This window comes from Bos mutus, chromosome 21 (assembly GCF_027580195.1).
Source record: "Bos mutus isolate GX-2022 chromosome 21, NWIPB_WYAK_1.1, whole genome shotgun sequence".
In the NCBI taxonomy this organism is placed as follows: domain Eukaryota; kingdom Metazoa; phylum Chordata; class Mammalia; order Artiodactyla; family Bovidae; genus Bos; species Bos mutus.
This window is the reverse complement of record NC_091637.1, coordinates 15,714,133-15,739,117: the sequence shown is the minus strand read 5'-3', so window position 1 is coordinate 15,739,117 and position 24,985 is coordinate 15,714,133. Positions and strand designations below refer to the sequence as shown.

The 24,985-nt window shown below is 45.3% G+C and overlaps 1 protein-coding gene across 1 annotated transcript in view; it reads right to left on the bottom strand.

Moving 5' to 3' along the window:
- AKAP13 (A-kinase anchoring protein 13) overlaps positions 1-24,985 on the bottom strand; it is a 245,086-nt gene that overhangs the window by 137,134 nt on the left and 82,967 nt on the right. Inside the window, 3 exon segments of the mRNA XM_070358158.1 lie at positions 5,548-5,681; positions 9,481-12,493; positions 15,133-15,331. Of these exon segments, the coding sequence (XP_070214259.1) occupies positions 5,548-5,681; positions 9,481-12,493; positions 15,133-15,331 (3,346 nt within the window).

Here is a 24,985-nt window from a genome sequence, read left to right as displayed (position 1 = left end):
GGAGAAACAAATATTAACACTGTTGTAAAAATAATTAACGAAAATTAAGCTAATTTAATGTTTGGCCATGTAGTTGTTTTTTTCTTTTTTACAGGGAGTGGTTCTGATTGGGGGATGTGTTAAATGAAGACTAGACTTTCCCCGTAACCTAACACTCAACATACGGGATTTTATAGTTGGGCTTGAATGTATTTCTTCTTGAGTGTTTGGCTGCCAGGACCATCGGCATCCTGACAAGACACTCTGGCTCGCTGAATTAACTCTTCCATATGGCTAACAAGCTTTTGCAATGATCATTTGGAAAAGGAATTATAGAAATAACCTCAATGAACAGACAGTCCTTCCTCATTAACCTGGCCATACACTGAACAGATCACAGGAGACACGGAGTACGCTGGTTTGGGGCACTAGGGCAGGCAAGCAGGAGTCAGAACGCCTTCCTGGCCTCTGTGCAGCACATCCCCAAGGTGAACGGTCCCAGGGGCTTTCTGTTCTGGACTCAATATTCAGAGTCATCTCTGCACAGCATTCTTTAGGAAATAAATAGCAGGTCAGGAAAATCTTATTTATTCAGCAAAAGCAAACTCTTTGGACAAATACCATCTTGATGGTATTTAGCTACAGGTGAACAAATTATAAGAAGAACACGAGACTTCTTTTAAAGCAAGTAAAAGTAGGTGCTAAAGTAGCCAAAGAATTGATGCTTTTGAACTGTGGTGTTGGAGAAGACTCTTGAGAGTCCCTTGGACTGCAAGGAGATCCAACCAGTCCATTCTGAAGGAGATCAGCCCTGGGATTTCTTTGGAGGGAATGATGCTGAAGCTGAAACTCCAGTACTTTGGCACCTCATGTGAAGAGCTGACTCATTGGAAAAGACTCTGATGCTGGGAGAGATTGGGGGCAGGAGGAGAAGGGGACGACAGAGGATGAGATGGCTGGATGGCATCACTGACTCGATGGATGTGAGTCTGAGTGAATTCCAGGAGTTGGTGATGGACAGGGAGGCCTGGCATGCTGTGATTCATGGGGTTGCAAAGAGCTGGACACGACTGAGCGACTGATCTGATCTGAACTGAAAGTAGTCAAAGGAATTTCTCCGACTATCATTGAAAGCATGGGACTATGACGCAACTGTTTCAGAATCTTCATGTGTGTATCCATCATTCAGGGCTGTTTGTTTAAAACACGAAAAATCAAAGTGAGCTGAACTGCCCAGATGTATATCCTCAGGAGGAGTTTTCTGAAAACCACAGTGTAACAGAAACATTACCCATACAGAAACGAGTTTCAGTCTATCGTACAGAGTTAACTAGCTGTGAAATGAGGCTAGTTGCTTAACTTTCCAGGAACCATTTCTTTCCTTCATATTTCAGATAATCTTTCAGGTCAGGTCCATTCAAATTTCTAAAGGTCCATTCAAATTTCTAAAGATCTCAGAACTAAAACCAGCACCCTGTCTCCCAACTTAAATTAATGCTAGCTGCTACTCCTGAAGCTTTTATAACAATGTTCAAGAAGCAGAATCTGCAGTTTGATTGCTTTAGGAACCACTGTAAGTCACTGGTTACTTCAGTGAGTAAAAAGGATACTGGAATATGAAGTTATGAAACTAATTAATAATAAGAATGCTAAGCTGTACTTACTGCATGTTGAGCTCCACGTACTTGATAGATATTAACTCACCAGGGGAAAAAAGGACAACAAAAGGTAATCTAGAAGAACTGAACTGAAAGTGTAACTAGTATTAAAGCTTTGGCAATACATAGGGACAAACCATGAATATAAAATGGTGATAAAATGACTACTGGGAATGGACCACTCTGCGTGTAAAACCGGGCCTCTGGAATTGTGAACTACTTTTGATTCAATGGGGAAGTGTCTGTCAGGACCATGTATCACGTGCTGAGAAACCTGAAGCATTGAATACACATGTGCTTTCTCTGCGGACACACAAGCACTAGTCTTGACACTGCCCGATTCCTTTATGCATCCTTTATTCCTTACGCAAAGGTTCCAGGTTTTCAAGACAGTAGCAAAGCATTAAGACACACAGATTTTTTCCTGTTTTACATTTGGAAGAGGTTGATTCAGAGAAACAATGAGTCATTGAGGCAATGACTGGTTTATTCCCAAGGGCAATACACAGACTGGGCATGTGTCTGAAAGACCAAATTAAATAATCCTAAACGAGTGCCACTCCGCCCTCGACTACCATCACAATCTCAGACTGCAAGCCCAGGCTCCAGAAGGTTAAGGCCAGAAGACAAACAGGACAAGGAAGTCGAGATACCAAGTCAAAAGACACACTTGGGAGAGACATGAAACTCTCTACTTCCTCTGTGCGGTTTAGTAACAAGCTCCCCCACAGGCTGAGACCACTCAGAAGAGAAAAAATTCTACTTGCTTTCTCTTTCTTCTCATCCACTGAGGCACACATATTCTAAAGGCAGGGGCGGACAGATTACCACCATCCATTTTTGTACAGCACATTGAAAAAAAAAAAAACACCAAAGAGCAGATTTTTACATTTTTTAGTGACGAAAGAAAACATTCAAAAAAGAGTATTTCATGACATGAAATCATTTCACAATATGACATGATTTTACAATATGAAATGATTTCACAATATGAAATTCAAATTTCAAAGAAAAGAAAAAAATTTAAAAAAGAAATGCAAATTTCTATGAAGCTTTTATCGGAACTGTCAGTAAAACGCTTGTTTGTAAAGCAGCCTCTGGCTGCTTTCACATGCAACAGCAAAGGTGATTAGCTGTTACAGAAACTGTACCTCCCACAAACTCTGATGTATTTATTCTCTGTCCTTTGTAAGTGTTCACAAACTTCCCTCCAGGCAAAGAACATGCAGAGAGTCAGATGGGGAAAAAAGGAGAAAATGCGACACGGGAAGATGCAAAATGTGTGTCCACGCTTCCTGCTTTCGATCCACAGCAAGGGAGGGCAGGTCAGAGGTCAGATTTCACGACACTGTAAGAACGCTGTGAGCGCTAGACCTGAAGATCCTCATGAACTAAAAATCCCATTAAAGTATGCTTTCTCTAACTACATGGAGCGCAGGCAGACACAAAGCAAAGATACCCCAGCAACAGCAGACCAATTACATGGTTCTCGAATCCTGAGGCTCCTTAGGATAAGGAGCCTGGGCTAAGAGTTGGGGAGGAAAGCACCCCACTGGGCAGATTCTAGGTTAGAACCAAACTAGAAGCTCCCATTCTAGCAGGCCCTGACCTTAAGCTAGCCAAGGGACTATTTGGGGGTCTACTTCTTCTATCTGTAAAATGACGCCTGATGACCAACCAGAGGAGTGTCCTCTCTCTCAACTTCTAAAACTGGAGGGAAAATGAGAAGAGGAAAAGAGACGAGGAAAAGGAGCAACTTTCAGTCAAACAGACAGAGGAGAACTATCCAGTGACAGCCCTTATATCTGGAGTCTAAAACAAAATGATACAAATGAACTTACTTACAAAACAGAAACAGACTCACAGACTTCGAGAAGGCACTTACTGTTATCAGGGGGAAGGATGGGAGGAAGGGATAGTCAGGCAGCTGGGGATGGACATGTACACACTGCTGTACTTAAAATGGATAACCAACAAGGACCTGCTGTCTAGCACACGGAACTCTGCTCAACGTTATGTGGCAGCCTGGATGGGAGGGGAGTTTAGGGGAGATGGATTCATTTGTGTGTACAGCTGAGTCCCTTCAGTGGTCACCCGAAACTATCACAACACTGTCTGTTTATCAGCTATACCCCCAATACAAAACAAACAAAAACTCAAAACAGAGTTTTGCTCTCTTCTTTGTAATAGTTAAGATACAGTCAGGACAGAGCTATCCTCACAGGAAAGCAAAGGGTCTGTGGCCAGCCTCAGGCTGTACACAGGACACTAATCACAGGACTTCACATGGAGGACGAAGAAGCAGAGGTATTTGAATTCAAGGATGTGAGTTTGTTCCTTCCCTTTTTCAGGGGCTTCTGGAAACAAAGACACATGTTACCCATGCAGGGCGTGTTCTCTTTTCTTTCCCCAGGGGCAAAAGCAACACTTGTCTGAATAATGCCTGCCGTACAAGTAGCCACCCAGGCATTAGTCATGAATATTATCGGTAATAAGGGGTGGGTGAGAACAGCCAGCACCTCCCTACCACTGCACTCCAACAAAATGAAGCTTGTTTATCCCAATCCATACACTTGAAACAGTTTGGAAGGGTACCGTTCTGTTTAGCTAACTGGGGTAATTCTATGAAAAATACTTAGCCCTCTGAAGAGCAAAAAAAAACACACCCTCAAGTCTAGACAAGGATGGCTGATTTTCTGATGGGCAATGTGATTTACTCCAGTATCTTGATTTTCCAGCCAAAGATGTGTGCTGTTTTTTTTGTTTGTTTGCTTTTGTTGCTTTTTAAAAAAAGAAAATCATGGCATCTAAAGCTTAGAGCACTAGCACTGTTCAACAAGTTCAAACAAGTTCTCTTGTTTTACAAGTTAACAGCTTCAAACAAGAACAATAATCAAGACTCTGAAAAAAAAATCATTTTTGAAAACTTACTGAATACTAAATATAGAATTACCACATGAGCCAACACAATAATTACTAAGCATATAAAAACATATGTCCATACAAATGGACAGTTCGTTAGCAGTTACTATTCACAACTATTCAGCCAAAAAGTAGAAACAATCCAAATATAGAAAAAAATATGGTACATCCATACAATGGGGTACTACTTGGCAATAAAAAGAAATTAAATACTGATCAATGTTACAGCACGGATGAACTTTGAAAGAATACACTAAGTGAAAGAAACCAGTTGCTGAAGGCCACATGTTCTGGAACTGCATTTGCATGATGTTCTGGAAGAGGCGAATCCTTGGAGACAGAAAGGAGGCTGGTGACTACTGACAGGCGGGCAGGGGTGAGCTGCTAGTGAGGATGGGGTTCTTTCTGGCGTGATGCCAATGTTATAAAGTTGGGCAGTGGGGACGGTTGTGCAACTCTGTAAATATGGTAAAAAACTACCGCACCGTGCACTTCACCTGAATGAGTGAACTGTACAGTTATGTGAATTATGTCTCAATAGTTGTTATGAAAATGTAATAAACCTTATTTTCTTTAATCATTAAAAATGACATACTTTCTATTTCCGTCAGTATTGGGTTTCAAATTAAAATATCATCTTCGCTATCAGTTTCTATATAAAGAAAGAAGAGTCAGGTTTAAGAAGTGTCAGTAGATCCCTTTTTGTGGTAATTCCCATCTTGAGACATGTTAAACCTCATGACAAACTGGAAAGTCTTGTGCTCACAGGGAAAAAACTCTTTTCATTACAACCTCCCAGGGATCCCTGCAGGGATCTAAGACATCCATTCTAAAGCGACGCTGTGTAAAAGCCTCACCGCATCACGTCCACATTTGTAAAGGAGGGAACAAGGGAGAAGGGGAAAAATCCTACTGTGAATTTAAAAAATCCCCCCGACAACGCCACAGCAGAGCAGGCTAAACACATTTTGTGCTCGCACAGACTCACCGCCTGGGTCTTCAGGCCCGGTTTCACCTCCGGCGTAGAGGTTCTGTTTCCCAGAGCCACCTCTTCAGAAACTGAACTCTCCTGGGTGTTACTCAGAAAATCCACTTCATCTTCAGCTTTTGTGTCGGGCATTTCTAGGGAGAGCAAGGTGGTTACAAAGTGCATTTGAAAAATTGATTCCCTGGGCCTTTCTGTTTACACAACTTGCTCCAGGTTTCATGCATTTTGTTTGCTTTTTTTTTTGGCATTAAATAGCAAGTATTGTTTGGGAGCTGGTGTCATTTCTGGCTCTGTGCTGAGCCCTGATCACAGGGTTGTGTGGTTTTCTCCAGCCTCTGTGTGGGTTTGTAGCTAAGGGAAGATCTTGTTCAACGCCTACTGAACTTCCATTTTCACTATTAACTTTTCATGATGGTTCTGAGTGTGGTGCTTACTTGCACATGGAAAAGAAAACTCACAAGCTTTAAGGGAACCGATTAACAACTACAGCTAGTAGTCAGTCCATCTTATTATCATAGAGGCAAGACATACTTGCACACGGCAAGAAGAAAAGAGCCACTGAGAATTGAAATACAGCCTTTGGGAAGAGTCTTTTAAAAACATACTACACACACTCATCCACCTAAAGTATCCTGAGTAAATTGGACTTTATCTTTTATTTCTTTCCAAACCAAAACACAATTACAAACCAGCAGGTCCTTTTCTTAAGAAAAAGTTCCTCATGTTTTCTTTAGACTGATGCTTAACAGACCATACGGTAGCGGTTTTGTTCCCTGACCACCATATGGCCAAGCTAATACAGGAAGGAAGTGATAGAATGATGCCTGAGACAAATTTAAGCTTTGACACTTTTTTTTTTAAAGGGGACTCTGATGGCTGAACAGTCAAAATTCATCTTAATAATCCAAATACAACTATCATTTCGATTTCATCTTGAAAATCTTCTATGATTATTAATCTAGTGACACTACTACTCTGGCAGAGAAAAATGCTCCCTACAACAGAGGGCACAGAGGTTTCTTTCACCAAAGACTACATTATATAGTATAGTATATACTCAGTATATAATAATGAAGTATATTAAGACTATTCTAGGGCTGGGAGGTGGGAGAGAGGCTCAAGATGTAGGGGGCACATGTATACTCACAGTCGATTCAAATGGCAGAAACCAACATAATATTGCAATTATCCTCCAATTAAAAATAAATCTAAAAAATTATTGTAGTCTAATAGCACACTGTGACATGTATAAAGCTCTACTTTAGATTTAGGAAAGCTACATTACTATAAATGAATACTTGTGAGTCTCCTTTCTTTGCCTTTATTTTTAATTACATGATCTTACTAGCAATTAAAAAAAAAAAAAGGCAAACGTTTTGTTGTCCGAAGAACGAAAATCTGTCTTCCATTTCATAATATGTGATTAAAGTTTAAAAAAAAAAATCTGACTAAGCAATCCCCTTAAATATTCCTTGATTAAAACATTTCTAAGTGAGTAAGACAAGGGTTTTTTTTTTTTTGGAGGGGGTCGGGGGGCAGGTGTTGATTTTTATTTCATTTATTTGGAGATATGATTTCTCATAAATCCTTACTACCTGATGATAATATCCATCACCTGAAAATATGTATCTTGGCAAGCAGCACCCAGTCACAGCAGTAAACAGAGCTTACTGGGACTTGCAGGGTGCCGGCAGCCCCCACAGGACTGGCGGGGCTCCGTCATGCAATCCTAACTTCCCAAAGCACCGCAGGCAGTGCTGTTGATACGTACTGGGCCCCGACCTCTCGTTCAAATTGAAGGTATGTGATTCCCTCCTCTCGATTTCTATTTGGCTCTGCCGACGGCAGTATATAATAAAAACAGAGGCCAATGCTATGTGGGCCCTTCCAAACCAGCAGTTACACCGATGTCTGCCCACTTACAAAGCAGTAGGGTTAAATTCATAAGTGGAATGTAAACTTCCTAGAAAATACCCTTTGGTCTGAGATCACACTTGGGTGCTTTTTCTCTGGGGCAACATGACCAGGGACTTTCCCCAGTCCTGGCTATTTTCTGAAAAAAGCACCCCTTGCTTTATTACTGGCTACTTTTTCCTGTCCTTGGAGGCCATCAGCATGGAGCACACACACATGACTCCTCGAGGCATCAGAAGTACCTCTCTCACACACATCCACCCACTCCAAACCCACACTGTTAAAACTGGATTTCTGTCTCATTTCCCTTCCTACAGCCTTAAAATCTTAGATGCAATTCCATAGCATCCTTACTATATTTGTATACTACTAAAAATCAAAGTCTGAAACTCTTCTTGGTATCTGCCTTTTCTCATAAGGTACTCTGGACACAACCTTACTTAGTCTGTACTTACTTGGGTTAAATTCTGACTACTGAGCCGGAAAGAGAAATAATTCCAGCCCGTGTGGCCAAAGACGCAGCACCCAAATGAAAAGAACATAGCCGGGCATCAGCTTACAGCCACTCCCATTCTTCTGAAATGTCAACCTGCCAGGGCCCCCAAAATAGACCTGTTGTTGTGCCTTATTTAAAAAATTAGAGACCTTCTTATTTAAATCCTGAGACTGACAGTGATAGAAATTTATTCATGGCTAACAATCCAAGATATTAAGAAAACAAAAAGCCTGAAGCCACCAAAACTACTACTATGGGTTTCTTAAATCCCTCAACTGGAAAAACAGATTATAAATGGTTAAAAACCCTTTATCAAGAGAAATGGCCACTGTGTTTAAATGGCTTTTTCCAAAGCAACTTCTTGCCTTCTGTTCGTTCGTTTCTCTTCCTGCCCCACCCCCGCAACGCTTAACACACAGCTACAGTAAAGGGGTTTTTCAAAATTTAGAAGGAACTGTAAAAACAGTTGGATGATAAAAACAAAATAGGGTTCTTACCTATGAAAGTCTGGGGGTGAGCATGGAGATAGGTCCTCTATCTCTGGGAACAGGTGGTGGTCTCAAAGTGTGAACTCAACTGAACTTGAATGACGTCAAGAGTCAAAACCCAGTCCGACTTCAGTTTAAGCCTTAGCCTCAACCCCCAATAAGAAGTTCTATGCGGCTGGTCTCTTTCCACCGAGCACTAGTGGCTTCTCTTTGCTCTCTCTGGACATGGTCACCCACACAGGGAACGGGGCTGCTGCCGTGTGAGCAATCTGCTTGCTGCAGCTGCTTCCCCGAGATAAGCAGACACAACGTCTGCCCTGTGACAGCAGCGCGGCAGACCAGGCTCGGGCGGAAATCCTGTGTCCGAGGCCCTGCGCGGCGCAGGGTCCCCAGTTCCCAGACGGCTGGCTGCCCAAGAGCCACCGGCAATGGAACAGGAGGCCTGCTCCTCGGGCAGGAAGAGTAGGGCGTTCCCGTCCCCCCAGCCTCCACCAATGACCTGATGCCACCATGTGGGATGCTGGGCCATCGGCGTAGAAAGATACTGCCAGCTGTTCTGAAACCACCCTGACTCTAAATGTGCTCAGGACACGGACCAGGATGGTGGGCAAAGAAAGGGACTTTCAGGTTTGTAAATAAAACACACTTTGTCGGCACTGTGTATCACGGTTCTCGAGAAAAAGGACTAAGACACATGACTCAAAACATCTGCTCCATCCCTTTATCATTTTGGAGCACCTGGGATCGCAGTACTGTTTTCCAGGTTAGGAAACTTGCAGCTGCTTCAGTGGGACGGACAGAGCATTTGTAGGTTCTGAGCTATCAAGCCAGGGCTCTGGAATACAGGAAGCAAAATCTGTCCCAGTCTGACATGACGTGTCTCTCCGGATGGTGTTGATTGGTAGCCTGGCAACCGACCCAGTGAACACACGGCCTCTAAACAGCAGTGACACTTGTATTTTTACCAGCACACCCCAGAGACTCTGAAGGGAATCTATCCCTCACACGGTTGCTTGTGTACTCTGTGTGGCTTACCTGTCTCTGGTGCAGGTCCTTGGACAGGCACAATAATCTCTGGCTCCTCACTTCCAGCAAAGCACTGCTCAGGGCTCCCAGAGGCTTCTCTGCCACCACTGTCCACCGGCGGGGTCTCTGCAGGCTGCAGGGAGCTTGTCTCCCCGGCGGAAGCATGTGCTGTGGGCTCCGTCCCTGGGCCTGCCTTGGGAGGCCTGGGTGGTGACCCGTGCCCGAGAGCCCCCTCTGTCATCAGTGCTCCGGAGGCCTTGACTTGCTCTATGACGGAATCCACGATGCGGATGGCAGCCTCCTCGATGGAGTTGGCACCCTCGGGCTGATGCAGGGCTTTGGTGGAGACAGCGCAGGGCAGAGCGGGGGCACCCCTTGGCTCACCCGAGGGCCCCATCTCTGGGGGGCGCTCTCCGCCCGCAGGCTGCGGCGGGTCATGATGCGCCTTACTGTCCCCCTGGGCCTCCTGCAGGCCAACAGAGCCACAGTCTGCTCCCTCCAGCTTCTTCTCCCCACCCGGAGGCGCCACCAGCTCCAGGGGCGCGATGCCCTGGGGGTCAGTCATGCCTGCGGCTGGTGAAGCTCCAGGCAAACCCAGGATCATATTCTCCTCCTGGCAGGACGAGGTGTCTGGGGCGTTGTGAGATATATCCTTTGTCCCGGCCCCAAGGGCTTCTTGTAGACCACGGACCCGGGCACCGTCCAGCGCTGCATCTCCACTCACCTCACACCCGGCGCTCTTCCCTGGGGACGGGGTGTTTTCCACCTCAACATCCAGAGCCGAAGAAGCTGGACTGCAGTTCTGTGCCTCGGGCCCACCTGCTAACAGACTTGGCGGTGGAGCTGAGCTGCTCGGCTCTGCACCTGGGGCGTCCTGGCTGGAGTGTGCAGCCAGACCGGCTCCTGGTGGCACCAGGCTCTGTGCAGCCCCACCTCCCGTCGGCCGGGAGGCTGCTGGGGCCACTTCCTTGTTGGGTTTAGCTTCTGCATGAAGACGGGCCAAGGGTGTGCCCAGGGAGTTGCTGGGCTGCGGCACTCTGTCCTCTGCCCCGGCCATTGCGCCAGGCTCTTCGGGGACCCCCGGGGCCTCTGGCACAGGAGGCGGTGGTCTGCGTTCTTCCTGCGATGCTCCAGAGCAGAGGGCGCCATCCTCAGTGGTGGGACAGGTCCTGGCTTTACCCTCGTCTCCTGGGCCCTCAGGAACCACCTGAGTTTTTCCTCCTTCAGTCACAGTGGCCTGACCCCCAGGAAGCAGGGCAGAGGCAGTGGCCCCCTCAATGGCCAGGGCTTCGGGGGCCACTGTGGGGGAGGGGAACTCCTGCTCCCCAGCGAGTCCTCCGGGACCAGTGTTCCCCATGCCAGGCGGCAGGTCTAGGGTCGCGGGGGGTGGGCCCAGGCCCGTTGTGCCGCCTTCTGGAGGCTGCTCCTCCGGACGTCTTGTGTCTCCGTCAGGCCCATCTCCACCACCTGTGTGTGGTTGGAGGGCTGCTCTTCCCTTTTCACTCTGGGAGGGGACAAGCGAGAGTGCGTCATCTTTGGTTACTGATTCACTGCCTGCCAGAGAGACAGTCCCGCCTGGCGTCACAGCCAGGCATGATGCCCCTTCTTTCTCAGCCGTGGGGGGAGCGGCCTGTGGGTGTGGAACCACCTCAGCCGGATCTGCTGACAATGTCTCCGCTTTCAGATCTTCTCCTTGGCTTTCTTTATCTGAAACTCGGAGAGGAGAAGCATCCACACGTTCTGGGGTGTCTGGGGTGCTCTGGGTGGAGCTGGCCTGTGGGCTGCTCGGGCAGCTGGCAGGGGGCGGGGGCCGCGTGCCGAGCTGTCCTGTGGTTGTGCTCTCAGGCTGGGGGGCTGTGTCGTCACAATGTTCTGCAAGCGACACCCCACCAGACGTCCCTGTGCATGGCTGACACCCAGGGGCTGTGCCAAGTTTATCACCCCCAGCTGCGGAGCAGATGGGTGACTCGCTGTCTTGGCTGTGAACACCAGATGACTCCGTTTCTGATTTCGGGGTAGGTGTCACATCTTTGTGCGGCCCAGGCAAGGTTAAATCAGAGGGTGACCCTGATGCACACATGCTGGCTAAGGGAGTGTTGGGTCGGAGCCCTTCTGAAACCTCGTCGCCTGCAGCAGCTGGAATTAACTGAGGGTTCTGGGCTCCTGGAGTGTGAGCTCTCTCTGTATAGCTTTTAGAAGTTTCGGTTTCTGCAGTTTGGTCAGTGGCAGCTTTGCCATTACTAACTCCAAGGATCCACTCTGCAGGTTTGTTAGCCTTCAGGGAACGGGGGGTCCAGACGCAGTCTAGAATGCTGGCTCCATACACAGGCTCGTCTGTGACTTTTCCGTCAGAGTCTCCAGCAGTGCTGATACCGGAGTCCTCAAATTGTTTCTTCATACTCTCTTCCACTTCAAGCATGCTCCCCACGATGGCAGCAATGGGGTGCACGAGACCATGTTCCCTTTCTCCCGTAGCCTGGGGGGCACTGGCACCTGCTGGTGAAGCAACCACCAGCCTGCCTCCAGAGCAGGCCTGGGCCACGCCCCACTGCAGGACGCTGCCTGGGGGCCCCAGGTCGGTGGCCACTGCCGAAGACGTAGTTTCTTCATCTCTGACTCCACAGGACAGAAGGCCTTCTGGGTCCTCTCCTCTGCCATCAGGCACGCTCTGAATGCAGCTGTCGGGAGCAGATGCCGCCCCAGGGTCTGTGATAGGTGCTGGCCCCACCTCACCTCCTGTTCTCTCCACGCCTGTGCTCTTCTTCCTGCAGGAAGGGTCTGTATCCTCCTCCTTGGCCACACCTGACAAATCACAGGAGCTCTCAGTCTGCCCCACGGAGCTCCCCCGGCAGTGCTGACAGCTCTCAGCAGCTTCAGGAGAGGCAAGCTGCTGGCTGGCTGTGTGCTTGGACTCTCGGGGAAGAAAGTGACCATCTGCATCCTGGTCACGGGGGGGACTTGAAGGCTCCTGTGCTGTCACCGCTGAGGGCATGAGACTGTCCATCTGCTTGAGGTTTGTTTTCTAGGAGGAAATAGAAGATTTTTTTTTTTTAAAAATTGACCATGAGAAAAAGATGTCACTGACATGGGAGACAAGTCACTAGCATTCTAGCCCTTCTAAAGTCACAGGATGAGCCAACCTAATAAATGCCAATAAACGCTCCCTCGGCTCTGACCTCAGTTTCCTCTGATAGCTGCATAACCGCCAGAATGATAAAGATGCCAAGAAAATACAATATGGCTATTTTCTATATTATTGACTTATTTTAGAAAGCAGATTAAAACTGAGCCTCAAAAAACCTTATTTTAAAAAAGCACAGAACTGATCTTCAAATGAGCAGCTGAAAAAGCTACCTTTTATAGGGCCTTTAGAGGGGCAGAGGCAGCTTCCTTCCTGCCTTGTATATACAAGTAAAAACAAATCCTGACCAGTCTGGTAAACTCTCTCTTCAATCACAAGGAACAGACAGATGCTCCCATGCCCTGAATTCTTACCTAGGAGTTACACAGCATCCTTCAATCTCCAAAACAGGCTCTGTTCAATCTAGGATAACTATTTTAGTTAAGGGGGTATAATAATTTCAAAAGAGTAGCATGATTCAATTCTTTCTTTCACTTTCTGATAAAGAGTTCCTCTGTTCCTCTACTACTGAATATTAAACAAATAACATATCAAACGAGCAATAGGGAATTTTTCATTATTCTCAGATGGTACTGTGCTTTGAGAATATTTTATAGGTCATCTCAAAAATAGGTCTTTGCAACTTGAGAAACAGACGCGACAAACTATGTGGGAATGGTTAGAACAATCGTGGCTAATAACCTGGTGCAGATCGCTATGCTGTCACATATTCCGAACGTTAACAGTGAAGACTACAGTGAAATCGGAAAAAGATATTTATAATGTTTTAGAAAATAAATAAAAGTTAATCTAAAGTTAAAATTATGTAAAAGCCACAAGCACATGTTAGACAAAGCTTAGGAAAAAAATGGAGAGAAACAAAATATGTCTGATCGTTAGAGTGGGTTTACCTCTGTATCTAAGTTTCAGGAACCCCTAGAATGACACTGTTTTTTGAGTTACATGGTTTTCTTTCCTTATTTATTTTTCGGCTGCACTGCACATCCTGATCATAGACTGAAGCCGGGCCACAGCCGAGAAAGCCTGAAATCCTGACCACTAAGCCACGAGGGAGCTCCCAGAACTATTTTTTGAAACACCTGGTTCGCTCTTCACTCGTCATTCGCTCTGTTAGGATAATCTCTCGCACACACCGTTTGCCGCCATCTCACTCCTCCGCCCACTCGGGCCCTGTGCCTCCAGTCCTCGATCATCACCCGCTCCTGTCTGCGCGCTGGGTCTCATGTGAAAGTTCACATGTGGAGGTGTAAAACCCGTCAAGCTCACTCAGGTCCTTCTAATAAGACAGTACGAGAAAAACAGATTTGCACTGAACTCTGCCGTGCTACGCTTCTTTAAGAGAACTCAAAATCGCTTGCTTCCTTCCTCCTGAGATGGTGACCAACTCCAAGGAATTATGAAAATGGGTCATGGAATTTAACAAAGGGTGAACATGACAGAATGGGGATCTGGAGAAAAAAGTGGTATGGCCTGAGAAATTTTAGATGTTCCTAACACATGTATCTTCTCATAGCTCTAATTTCTCATGGTTTCCAGGAAACTATTTCCACATCTTGCGGGTAGCTGTGGCATCTGCAATCTGCTGTCTCTGAATGGACTACCATTCACCGAGTAGAAGAGCTCTAAAGAAAACCTGAGTTTTCAGCCACCTCCAGAGAGGAAAATAAACTGACACCTGGTTTGGAATAAACACAACCCAGAGAGGCAGAGGCGAGTGCATCTGCAACCCTGCCATGAAGTGTCCTGGCCCGCCCGTCTCTGAAATAAGGTCTGCTCCCAGAGAAGCTGACCCCAGGTGACCTTAAATGAAATTACTGCCAAGAGTTTTCCAAATCAAATCAACTCTGAAATAAAATGGGTGGAAAAATTATCTAAACTTAGCCTTTTAGATGTTACGGCCAAGAGAGATGTATCCACATGACGTGTATATTATCCATAATAAATGCCACCAGGGAGTCTGTAATGTTTTTAAGTCTGGCAACAACTTTATCTTGAAGGCTTGAGTGGATTATAAAAATCTTTATTTTTTTTAGTGATCTTTTTACTGCACAACTATCAATTTAAATATAGCAGCATGGTCATCACTCATTGAAAGAGTTGAGGGAAGACTGCTCCTAAGTAAATTTGGTTCCTGTTCTTTAGCAACAATCTCAGAAACAGTTCAGCTCATTTTGTTTTATAAAGTTAAACCAACAAATTCACAGTGTTAAACAAATTTCCTTTTAAGCCAGAAAATTTTAGCTCTAGTTGTTGCACTCTTCTCTGTCAGCAATGTGTATGTGTATCTTTCATTATTTTAAAAGCCTGGCAAAAACCAATGAAGAAGTTTCCCAGTCTCCTCTTGTACTTCCCCAGTGCTAAGCTCTATCGCTATAAATGCTGACTTCGAATGCAGCTAAAACTGCTCTACAGGTTTCACAATCTCTGAGGGAAGCACGGCTATGTTCTAATTATGGCAAAGCTCACTGGGGGAAGGGGTGAGGGTACCAAAGACTGAAAATGGAAATTTTCTTCCTTACCATTAGCTGCTGTTGGATGTTCATAAGTTTAAAAATATGTCCAGTGCAACTGTCTCCAGGAAGTGGGGGCTCCTGGTGTGGTTCAGACTCGGAGGTTAGCATATAGACATCCAGCTCTCGGTGATGCCTCACAGAACAGTCTCCGTAAGGGATTTCGTAGGACAAACTGCTCCAGGAGTCTGGTTCTCCAGCATCCTCCCTGGAAAGAAGCAAATGCTGGTTAAGGTATACATGCATGTGTGTGCTCAGTCGCTCAGTTGTGTCTGAGTCTTTGCGACCCCACAGACTACCGCCTGCCAGGCTCCTCTGTCCATGGAGCTCACCAGGCAAGAATACTGGAGTGGGTTGCCCTTTTCTTCTCCAGGGGATCTTCTTGACCCAGGGATTGAACTCACATCTCTTAGGTCTTCTGCATTGGCAGGCGAGTTCTTCACTATTAGCACCACATGGGAAATTCCAATACATATGTATATTCTCTATATAATACATGCAAATACACTATAATATATATATTAATATATAAAAACATACTAATATAATATACATATATAGTCAGCCTCTCAGAGATAGGTTAAATTATCTCTTATGCAAAATTTCTAACCTCACTGCTCTTTGAGGCTCTGCTCCAGAAAGTTGGTTTGCACAGTCCCAAGTAATTGAGACATAACTTCACAAGAAGTCACACATGGGCTAAATGGCAACTGCAGGATTCCTTCCTAAGGACGTTCTTTGATCAAGATAAAGAGAAGACTGGGATTCTGAAAGAGTTAATATTATGCTCACAAACAAACAATGAGGAAATGTAAGAATAGTTTTCCTCTGGTTTTCAAAAAAAGAAAGAAAAAAAAAAAGCAAGTTTTCCTAAGCCTTTGTCTTAAAATGGGTTACAGTACATGCTAATTGTGGTCAATTTTACTGAGAAGGGAAGAAATTAATCGCTCCAATCTACGCAAGGTCAGTCCAATTTTTGTTAAAAACAAGTGGAGGCTGTATCCTCAAAATTCGCAAAGTCAAAACTATGTACAGAAAAATACTATAACGTCTTATCATACTATACTTGTCAATATAATTATCAAATCCTATTTTGAATAAAGCACTTGGTCCCAATAACACAAATTATAACTTTTTAAATTTAAAAGATGACCAACTCAGCTCAATTCACATCACTGCAGATACACCTCAATATTCAAATAAAGCTGAAAAAGGCATGGGTAAGAAAAAAAAACATTTCTGGGACAGATCTCAAAACATGAAATCTCTTTACATAGTTCTAATAAACCAGTATGTTGACAAAGTGTCCCAGAGATTCTGGAAGAAGGCAGAAAGTGGTGTTGGGGATCACTATCATGTTTTAAAAAGGAAGAAACGAACGAATTAAGACATAACAGACATGTCACCTACTGACAAATATGAGAGGGAAACATTACTTCAACTGTCAATCCAGTGTTTCGTCCACTAAATCGTACAATTCACCAGGAAATACATGGAATTTGGAAACTAAAAATACGTTATAGTAGAAAATCTTTAACAAACTGGAGGGCCAGATACTGGCTGAAGGTGACAATTAAAGCTGTTTCAGAAGAAAACTATTACAATTTCCATACTCAAGCAAGACTCCCAACGGTTGCTTAATATATGCCATGCTAAATATCTTACTTATTTACCAAGTAAGACTGCTAGTCACTCAGTCATGTCCAGCTCTTTGAGACTCCAAGGATTGTAGCCCACAAGGCTCCTCTGTCCGTGGGATTTTCCAGGTAATAATACTGAGGTGGGTTGCCACGCCTTCTCCAGGGGAATCTTCCCGACCCAGGGATCGAACCTGTGTCTCTTATGTCTCCTGTAACGGCAGGCAGGTTCTTTACCACTGTGCCACCTGGGCTGAGGTGACACTGTCACTAGCTCTGCTTAATTCAGACATGACTGGCCTATCTGCTTACTCAGATTACCACATACAACCTTGCTCTGATCAGGAAAAAAAAATTCTTTGAAAACACAACTTAACTTATACAGTACCATACGGTGTGAATCAAATACACACCCAGCCAAGAGGGGGCTGCTGGCCAAGGCAGAGGCGATTAAACAGTGACACAGTCCATTCCTGGCAAAACGGCATTTTCTACCAACCATGTCACTATTAATTCTCAAACTACTTCTTCTGTCGTAAGGAAACCTTGGGAAACTCCCTGCTGGAACCACAGTCTGCTTACCTCCTACCTTTCCCACGCTCTCCTGCTGGAGGAATGCGCACCTGCCGCCACAGCGCTAACCCTACATCCCCCAGTTCATCAGCCACGTGGACAGCTGCTGTTTTCGAGCCCGCCTGGAAACCAAGTACGAGTTAGTGCAATTATCCTCCCACTGGCTTCCACGAATATGTGCTGCTGTGGGCACTCTTCAAACCCACCTTGCCTGTCCGTCAGGGTAAACCCCACCACTTGGCAAGTATTTACGCGCCAGCATTCTTTGTGCCGGTCAACTGACCCCAAATCCTTGTCCTGCCTGTGGGAGTTTGAGGACTTAGCAAGGGAGATGAGAGCAATCAGGATAAAACACCCAGTGTTCTAGAGAGAGCAGGGGTGGTGGAAAAAATGAAGCAGAGATGGGGTTTGCAGTTTTAAATGTGGTGGGTCAGGGAGAAACTCAGTGAAGTGACCCTGAGGCCAACACATTTTCTGCTCTGCATTCAGCACTGTATAAAGCCTTTACTGGATCCACAAATAAAATCCAGCAAGGCTCCAAGAAAGTGCGCTACAACATTAAGGACAATTGTTACTGAGAACTGGATACAACCTAATCAAGCCAGTAACTAGAGGGCTATCTGATTAAAGAAAATATCTACACAGTATTACCTGTGTGCGTAGTCTTATAAGGGAAAGCCACTCAGTTGCATCTGACTCTTTGCAACCCCACAGACTGTAGCCCATCGGGCTCCTCTGTCCATGGAATTTTCCAGGCAAGAATACTTGGGTAGCCATTTCCTACTTCAGGAGATCTTTCCAACCCAGGGATCAAACCCGTGACTCCTGAGTCTCTCCTGCATTGGCAGGTGGATTCTTTGTACCACTGAGCCACTAGGGAAGCCCTACAGACTATTCTGTAGCCATTAACTATAATTCAAATAACAGTTCAGTAACATTGAAATCTATATTCAGCAAAATAAAAAAGGCAAAAAGCATTGAGTATAAACAGTAAAGTGCACAAATTAAAACAGTATTACAGTGGTTGGGTTATAGGTTTATTTCTTCTCTGGGATTTTTGCTTTACTTTTTTTTCTTTTTTATTTTTGGCCGTGCTGGGTTTTTGTTGCTTTTGCATGGGTTTCCTGTACTTGTGGTGCACAGGTTTCTCACGGTGGTGGCGTCTCCTGTTGCAGAGCATGGGCTCTAGGCACAAAAACGACTTCAGTAGTCAGGGCTCCCGGGCTCCAGAGTGCAGGATCAGAAGCTATGGCATGCAGGCTTAGTTGCTCTGTGGCCTGTGGGATCTTCCCAGACTAAGAATGGAACTTGTGCCTCCTGCACTGGCATGTGGATTCTTATCCAATGAGTCACCAGGGAAGTCCTCTTCTCTAGGATTTTAATGTCTTAAGTAATTTTTAAAGTCCCTATTCAGCCAGGCCTCACTGCTGCTCTGGATCGCTTTACTCATGTGTGTTAATCCATCCCCACAGGGGTTACCAAAACGTTGTGTGATTCCCTCAAAGACCCAACATTAACCTCATCTACTCCATCCTCAGGTAATCTTTTCTCTGTTCAGAGTGAGAAGCTCACGGCCGTGAACTAACATGACTAAGTCCACCCTTGCCCAACATCAGACACGTCTGCGCGGCTCCTCTAACTCCAGGGCACCTCTCCGAACGGTATGTTTGCCCTGGTCCCCTACCAACTGCCCTCTGGTAACCAATTCAGGCATCACGCCCTGGATGCCTGTAGCTTCCCACCTGTTTCTGGAGCGGTTCCTTCCCCATCTGCCTACAAGCACCATGAACACCCCAGCAGACAACGGAGCGGAGGCGAGAAAGGGCAAAGTGTGTGCCAGCAGCAGTCTCACTCCAACCTGCACCAGCCCAGGGGGCATCTGACACCGTCTGCAGGTGCTTTTCACTGCCACACGTCGGGGCGCGGCGGTTGTCCCCCAAGGCACAGGACCACGCCCTACGGTACAACACAGTCATCAGGCCCCAAACTACCAGTAATGCTGGCATTGAGAATCTCTGCTGTAACCCCTCTAATCTGCATACAACACCCCCCCCCAACCCCTTCCCTTCTGCCTCCCCACTGGCCGTTAAAACAATTAATTAAAGGCTTTGCCATTTGGAGCCTTCTCTCTCCCTTGGCTGCTTGCCTGGTGGCACAGGGGTAAAGAATCCACCTGCCAAGTGCAGAAGATGCTGGTTAGATCCTTGAGCTGGGAAGATCCACTGGAGGAGGAAGTGGCAACCCACTCCAGTATTCCTGCCTGGAAAATTCCGTGGGCAGAGAAGCCTGGTGGGCTACAGTCCGCTGCTGCTGCTGCTGCTAAGTCGCTTCAGTCGTGTCCGACTCTGTGCAGCCCCATAGACGGCAGCCCACCAGGCTCCCCCGTCCCTGGGATTCTCCAGGCAAGAACACTGGAGTGGGTTACCGTTTCCTTCTCCAATGCATGAAAGTGAAAAGTGAAAGTGAAGTCGCTCAGTCGTGCCCGACTCTTCGCGACCCCATGGATGCAGCTTACCAGGCTTCTCCGTCCATGTGATTTTCCAGGCAAGAGTAGGGTTACAGTCTATGGCGTCGCAAAGAAGTCTGGCATGACTTAAACACCACCACCATCGCCTCTCCTACGGCTACTAAGACTTCTCTGTCCTGGGTCTCCATTGACAAAATAAACCCCCAAATCCAGTGACTTTTTCCCCCACTGAGTCTGAGTTTCATAGAATCTCAAAGTGGTGACCTGATTCTTCTTTTAAAAACTTTTCCTCACTTGATGCCCTTAAGAACCCTCCTATTCATCCACTGTTTTCTCTGGCTTTTTCTTTCTCTTCTCACACCTCAGTTGAACACATGTCAACTTCCTGAACTTGGGCTTCTACTAAATGGCAGGCACTTTGCTATATGCCAGGGCTACCAGGATAAGCATATCTTTCTCAAGGATAAACAAATACTGTTCTAAGGTCAAACACGGATTCCTGTCCGGTGACCACAATGTGGCTTACTGCTGTTACTGCCACCTCTGTGGAAACAAAAAACAGAAAGACTCTCATGGGGGTTTTACCCCTGTGTGGCATATTATGCACTAAATACAGTTCATTGACTTTACAATGCTGTTACTCGTAATAACAACATCATTTTAATGTATTACTAAGGAGGAAAATAATGGTTTTGAGTTAAATTATGACACAAACTAGAAAAATACGTATCTTAACAGAAATAACACAGAGTATACACACAGTCAACTGTTGCTCTAAATACTGGTAGGGGAGGTACAAACAGTTCAAATAAACAAACAGTCCCAACGTCATCTGCTTAACTTCATGTGGACACTGGCCTGTGAGCCCCTAGTTTTCAACACACGGGCAGCAGATACACGTGAAAAAGGCCAGCTCGGAGGCTTGAGATAAACTGCAACACAAGTCACCCGAGACCCTGGTTTTCCCACTGCTATATAGTTGAAGAGTTTCAAACAGAAACACGTGCAGAAACAGAGCTGCCCTGCCGATGGGCCAAGAGTGGGCAGGAAAGGCCGAGCCCAGGCCTCCCCGGCCGCTCTCCCGCAGAGGCGGGCTGGAGGCTCCTCCCCACGCTCTCAGTTCCGAGGGACAGGCTTTCTTCCCAGTTTAAGTTCACTTTCCTTATTCCTAGGTAACTACTACCCGTTCTCCTGATTAGAAGCCCTCTCTATGCCTACAGTTGGTAACTGACTTGACCCTTTGCTTACACTGACATTCTGGCCATGGAGAAGTGTGTGTGTGTGTCTCTCTGCAACCCCATGGACTGTAGCCCGCCACACTCCTCTGTCCATGGGATTTCCCAGCAAAAATAGTGAACTGGGTTACTGTTTCCTTCTCCAGGGGGACCTTCCTGACCCAGGGATGGAACCCGAGTCTCCTGCACTGGCAGATGGGATTCTGCAGCACTGAGTCAGTCACTCGGGCCTCGGCCTTGTATTTCTGCCGTGAAGAAGGATACGCCTGGGTATCTAAACTTTACCTCAGAAACACACACCAGGATGTTATGCCATCAAGTCTGGCAGGACAGAAAAACACACCCGCAAATTCACTAGAATTTCTGGTTATTTCAGGTGGTGGATGAAGGGGTGCCAGAGCCTCAGATGAGGCTTTGAAAAGAAAAACAAACAAATAAATAAAAATGAGAGAAAGAAGATCTGTAGATGAAGGCGTGTAAACAGTGCAGGGGGAGGGGAGCGCGACAGATCTCCGTGACCTCTCTGTTTTCACCCCATGAGGACACCACCACCGCAAGCCAAGCAAAGGGCGTTTCACTACCAGCGGCGCCAGCGGCGCAGTGCAGGCGGCACTTCCTTACAACATCACAGGCTACTGTGGGTCTCGGAGGACCTCTCGTTGGGTTACACTCAATCACGTCCCAGAACAGACTTCAAGATATAAAGGACTGACGCTGTGAATATGGGAACCTTTCAAGCATCCTGTTAATATATTGTTTTCGAACCATTCTTGGGCACCCTGAGTTTTATCTGGAGAGTCCAGCTCGACTCTTAGAGAAGTCTCCCACCTCTGAGAGCTGAAAGATCTCTCGTGTTGTCCTGCACCTTCTCCACTCCCTGTAACCCCTAAGGAGGGCCAGGCCCTCCCGTCTTCTGACTGGCCGGGTCGCAATGCCCTGTTCCATCTCCCGACACATGGCCCGTACTCCAGTATTTGTTGGGATTTCACTCCAGGGCAGAAGAGTAGGGGTATACTTTGTAGACAAATGGTTTGGGATCACCACGAACGCACTCTCTCTGAAGGGACAGATAAATCATTGCTTCAAAGGACAAAATGCTACCCATCTATTGGTGTGAGCATGCTAAGCTGCTTCAGTCATGTCCAACTCTTTGTGACCCCATGGCCTGCAGCCTGCCAGGCTCCTCTGTCCATGGGATTTCCCAGGCAAGAATCCTGGACTGGGTGGCTGTGCCATCTTCCAGGGGATCTTCTCGATCCAGGGATCAAACCCACATCTGCATTGGCAGGCGGATTGTTTACTGCTGAGCTACCTGGGAAGCCCCAGAATGTATGCATTAAGTATTCATTAAATATTGGATTCTATTTTCTTCCACAAGCAATGGGTATAACCATAATCACTCCTTTACTGCTAAATTATTCAACAATATATCAAATGTTGAGCTGTGTTTTACATACATCACCTAACTTATTCTTCTAACTACCCTGTGAGGGAAGATTGGCAGATGAAGAAACTAAAACCATAAGAAATTTAATAATGTGCCTAACAGTCAGTTAAGCCAGAATTTGGGCTGACATTCTAAACCACCACATAAAACTATCTCTGCTGCCTAGTTTGCACTGGAAAATGCAGACCAATGAAACAAACTAAATATTTTTTAACATATGGACTTTGAGGGCTAAAGCTTTGGAGAGATGTGAGTTCTGGATTACTACACACTATGGACACAGAGTACAGTGTGTGGTCCATGACTTTTGTGGACATTTTTCTCCATCGCTTTCACTCTTGAGGGGCGACCTGGGCTCTCTTACTCCATGGTTCCATGACTTGTAGAATATCGTGTTCCTCTAATGGCCAAATTTCTCCATTTTCTAGCTTCACTGCTTTCAAGATCCTGAAAAATATTTTTTAATATCCTACCATGATACTAGTTGTGTATACATCAAGACCTAATACATCCCCAAGTAAAAAAAAAATAAAGTTTACACTAGATTAACATCTAAGTATTTACTGATGTGATCAAGCTATTGATACTTCATGTTGATTCTTCTTGATCAGATTTAAGCCACCAACCTAATTCAACAAACTCTCAGGAATTAATTTTCAGATGCAATATTAACTAAAGTCCTTAATCTTAACTGCATTTCAGAATTACCTGGAGAGCTTTTAAAAATCCTAATGTCCAGATCACACCTCACACTAATAAAATAAAGTCTTGAGGAGGCCTTGAGACATCAATATTTTTTAAAGGTTCCCAGGAGACTGTAATGTACAATTAGAGTCCCCATGTGGTTCTAATGTGCAGCTAAGGACACCACATAGGTGTTGATTCATTTAAAAAACAAAAGTATAGCTAAGGCTGGCAAGACTGCTATGAGTACTGGCATGTTAATATATCCTTTTACCTAATCATACTATTCCCTGGAATTTATCCTACAGAAATAATTTAACAGAGGTAAAAATTTGTAAGTAAAAAAATAAGTTTACTGCAGCATTCATTAGTTAATTTCTGTTGGTTTTAAGGTTAAAGTTAACATTTCAACATTAAATGGTCTGAATACTCGTGATAAACAAAATACTTTAGAGAGCCTCAAAAATAATTAGAAAGACCACAGAAATAGGTAGACGTATCATAAAGTGAAAATATATCAGAATATAATGGAGTATCAGCTACAACTATTTAAGAAACGCCATGCAATGTGGAAGGTAGTATCTGACAATTAAATAAACCGGATATTTAAGAAACTCTGTGCAATGTGGAAGGGAATATCTGACAATGAAATAAACCTGTCTTCCAGTGGCAGCATTATTAATAATTTTGTTATGTTAACCTAATTGTTTAAAAAAGGCTAATTCTCCCTCCCTGGGATCTTCCTTGCTTCTGGCCTAAGTCACAAGACAGAGGCCGCTCAGGGTAGGCGTCGCCGAGGCCGCTTTAAGGGAGCGTGGAGAAATTAACCATGACACAGAAGCCTCGGCCTGGACTCTGACACAGTCATATTTAATCCGTCCCCAGGACAACAACAGGCACTTCGAACAGACCCTCCGCTAAGAAGCAACCCAGATGGACTGACCTGTCCTTGCTCAATGCATCCTCTCTTGCTCAGCCCCTTTCTCCCCCAGATGACTTAGGTCAGCTAAGTGAGAGAGATTTCTATTTAAATATGACTTGGGTCGATCCACTGATTGCTCACAGAACTTATGGTCCTTTGCCTATTCCACAACAGTCACTGGCTTAATATCTACTTACTTCCTTTGTCTGGGCTTCCCTGGTGGCCCAGCTGGTAAACAATCTGCCTGCAGTGCAGGAGACCCTGGTTCGATCCCTGGGTCCGGAAGATTCCCTGGAGAAGGGAATGGCTATCCACTCTAGTATTCTTGCCTGGAGAATCCCATGGACAAGAAGAGCCTGGCAGGCTACAGTCCATGGGGCAGCAGAGAGTCAGACATGACTAAATGACTAAGCACACAGACACACGTCCTTTGTCTACAAAGCGCCTGATGTTACTTAATGAGAATGAGAAGCACAGGCACATGGGAATTATTTCAAAGGGGAGAACACTGTCACTGTTGCCTAAAATTAAATTCAAAGTCGGAAATGGAAATGCTATTTATTTACTAAACAACTGCTATTTCTAGCATGACAGAAATGCTTACAAAACAGTATTTTTAAGCTGATTTAAAATAACCTATTTAAACCTTACTGATTTAAATAACCTATTCACAACAGAGGGAAAGGAATACACATCCATGTTTTCTGACAAGCATTTGAAACTCAATATGACAGAAAGATTAAGAGCTAAATACGAATCCCAAACTTTAGTGTAACAGTGACCATTAAATCAGCTGACTAACAGGCTTCAAACAGTGAAGATTTCATGATTCTAAAGATAGACTATTTGCCTTACTTATACAAACCAGTAACTTTAATCACAAGTTGTCACTCTGCA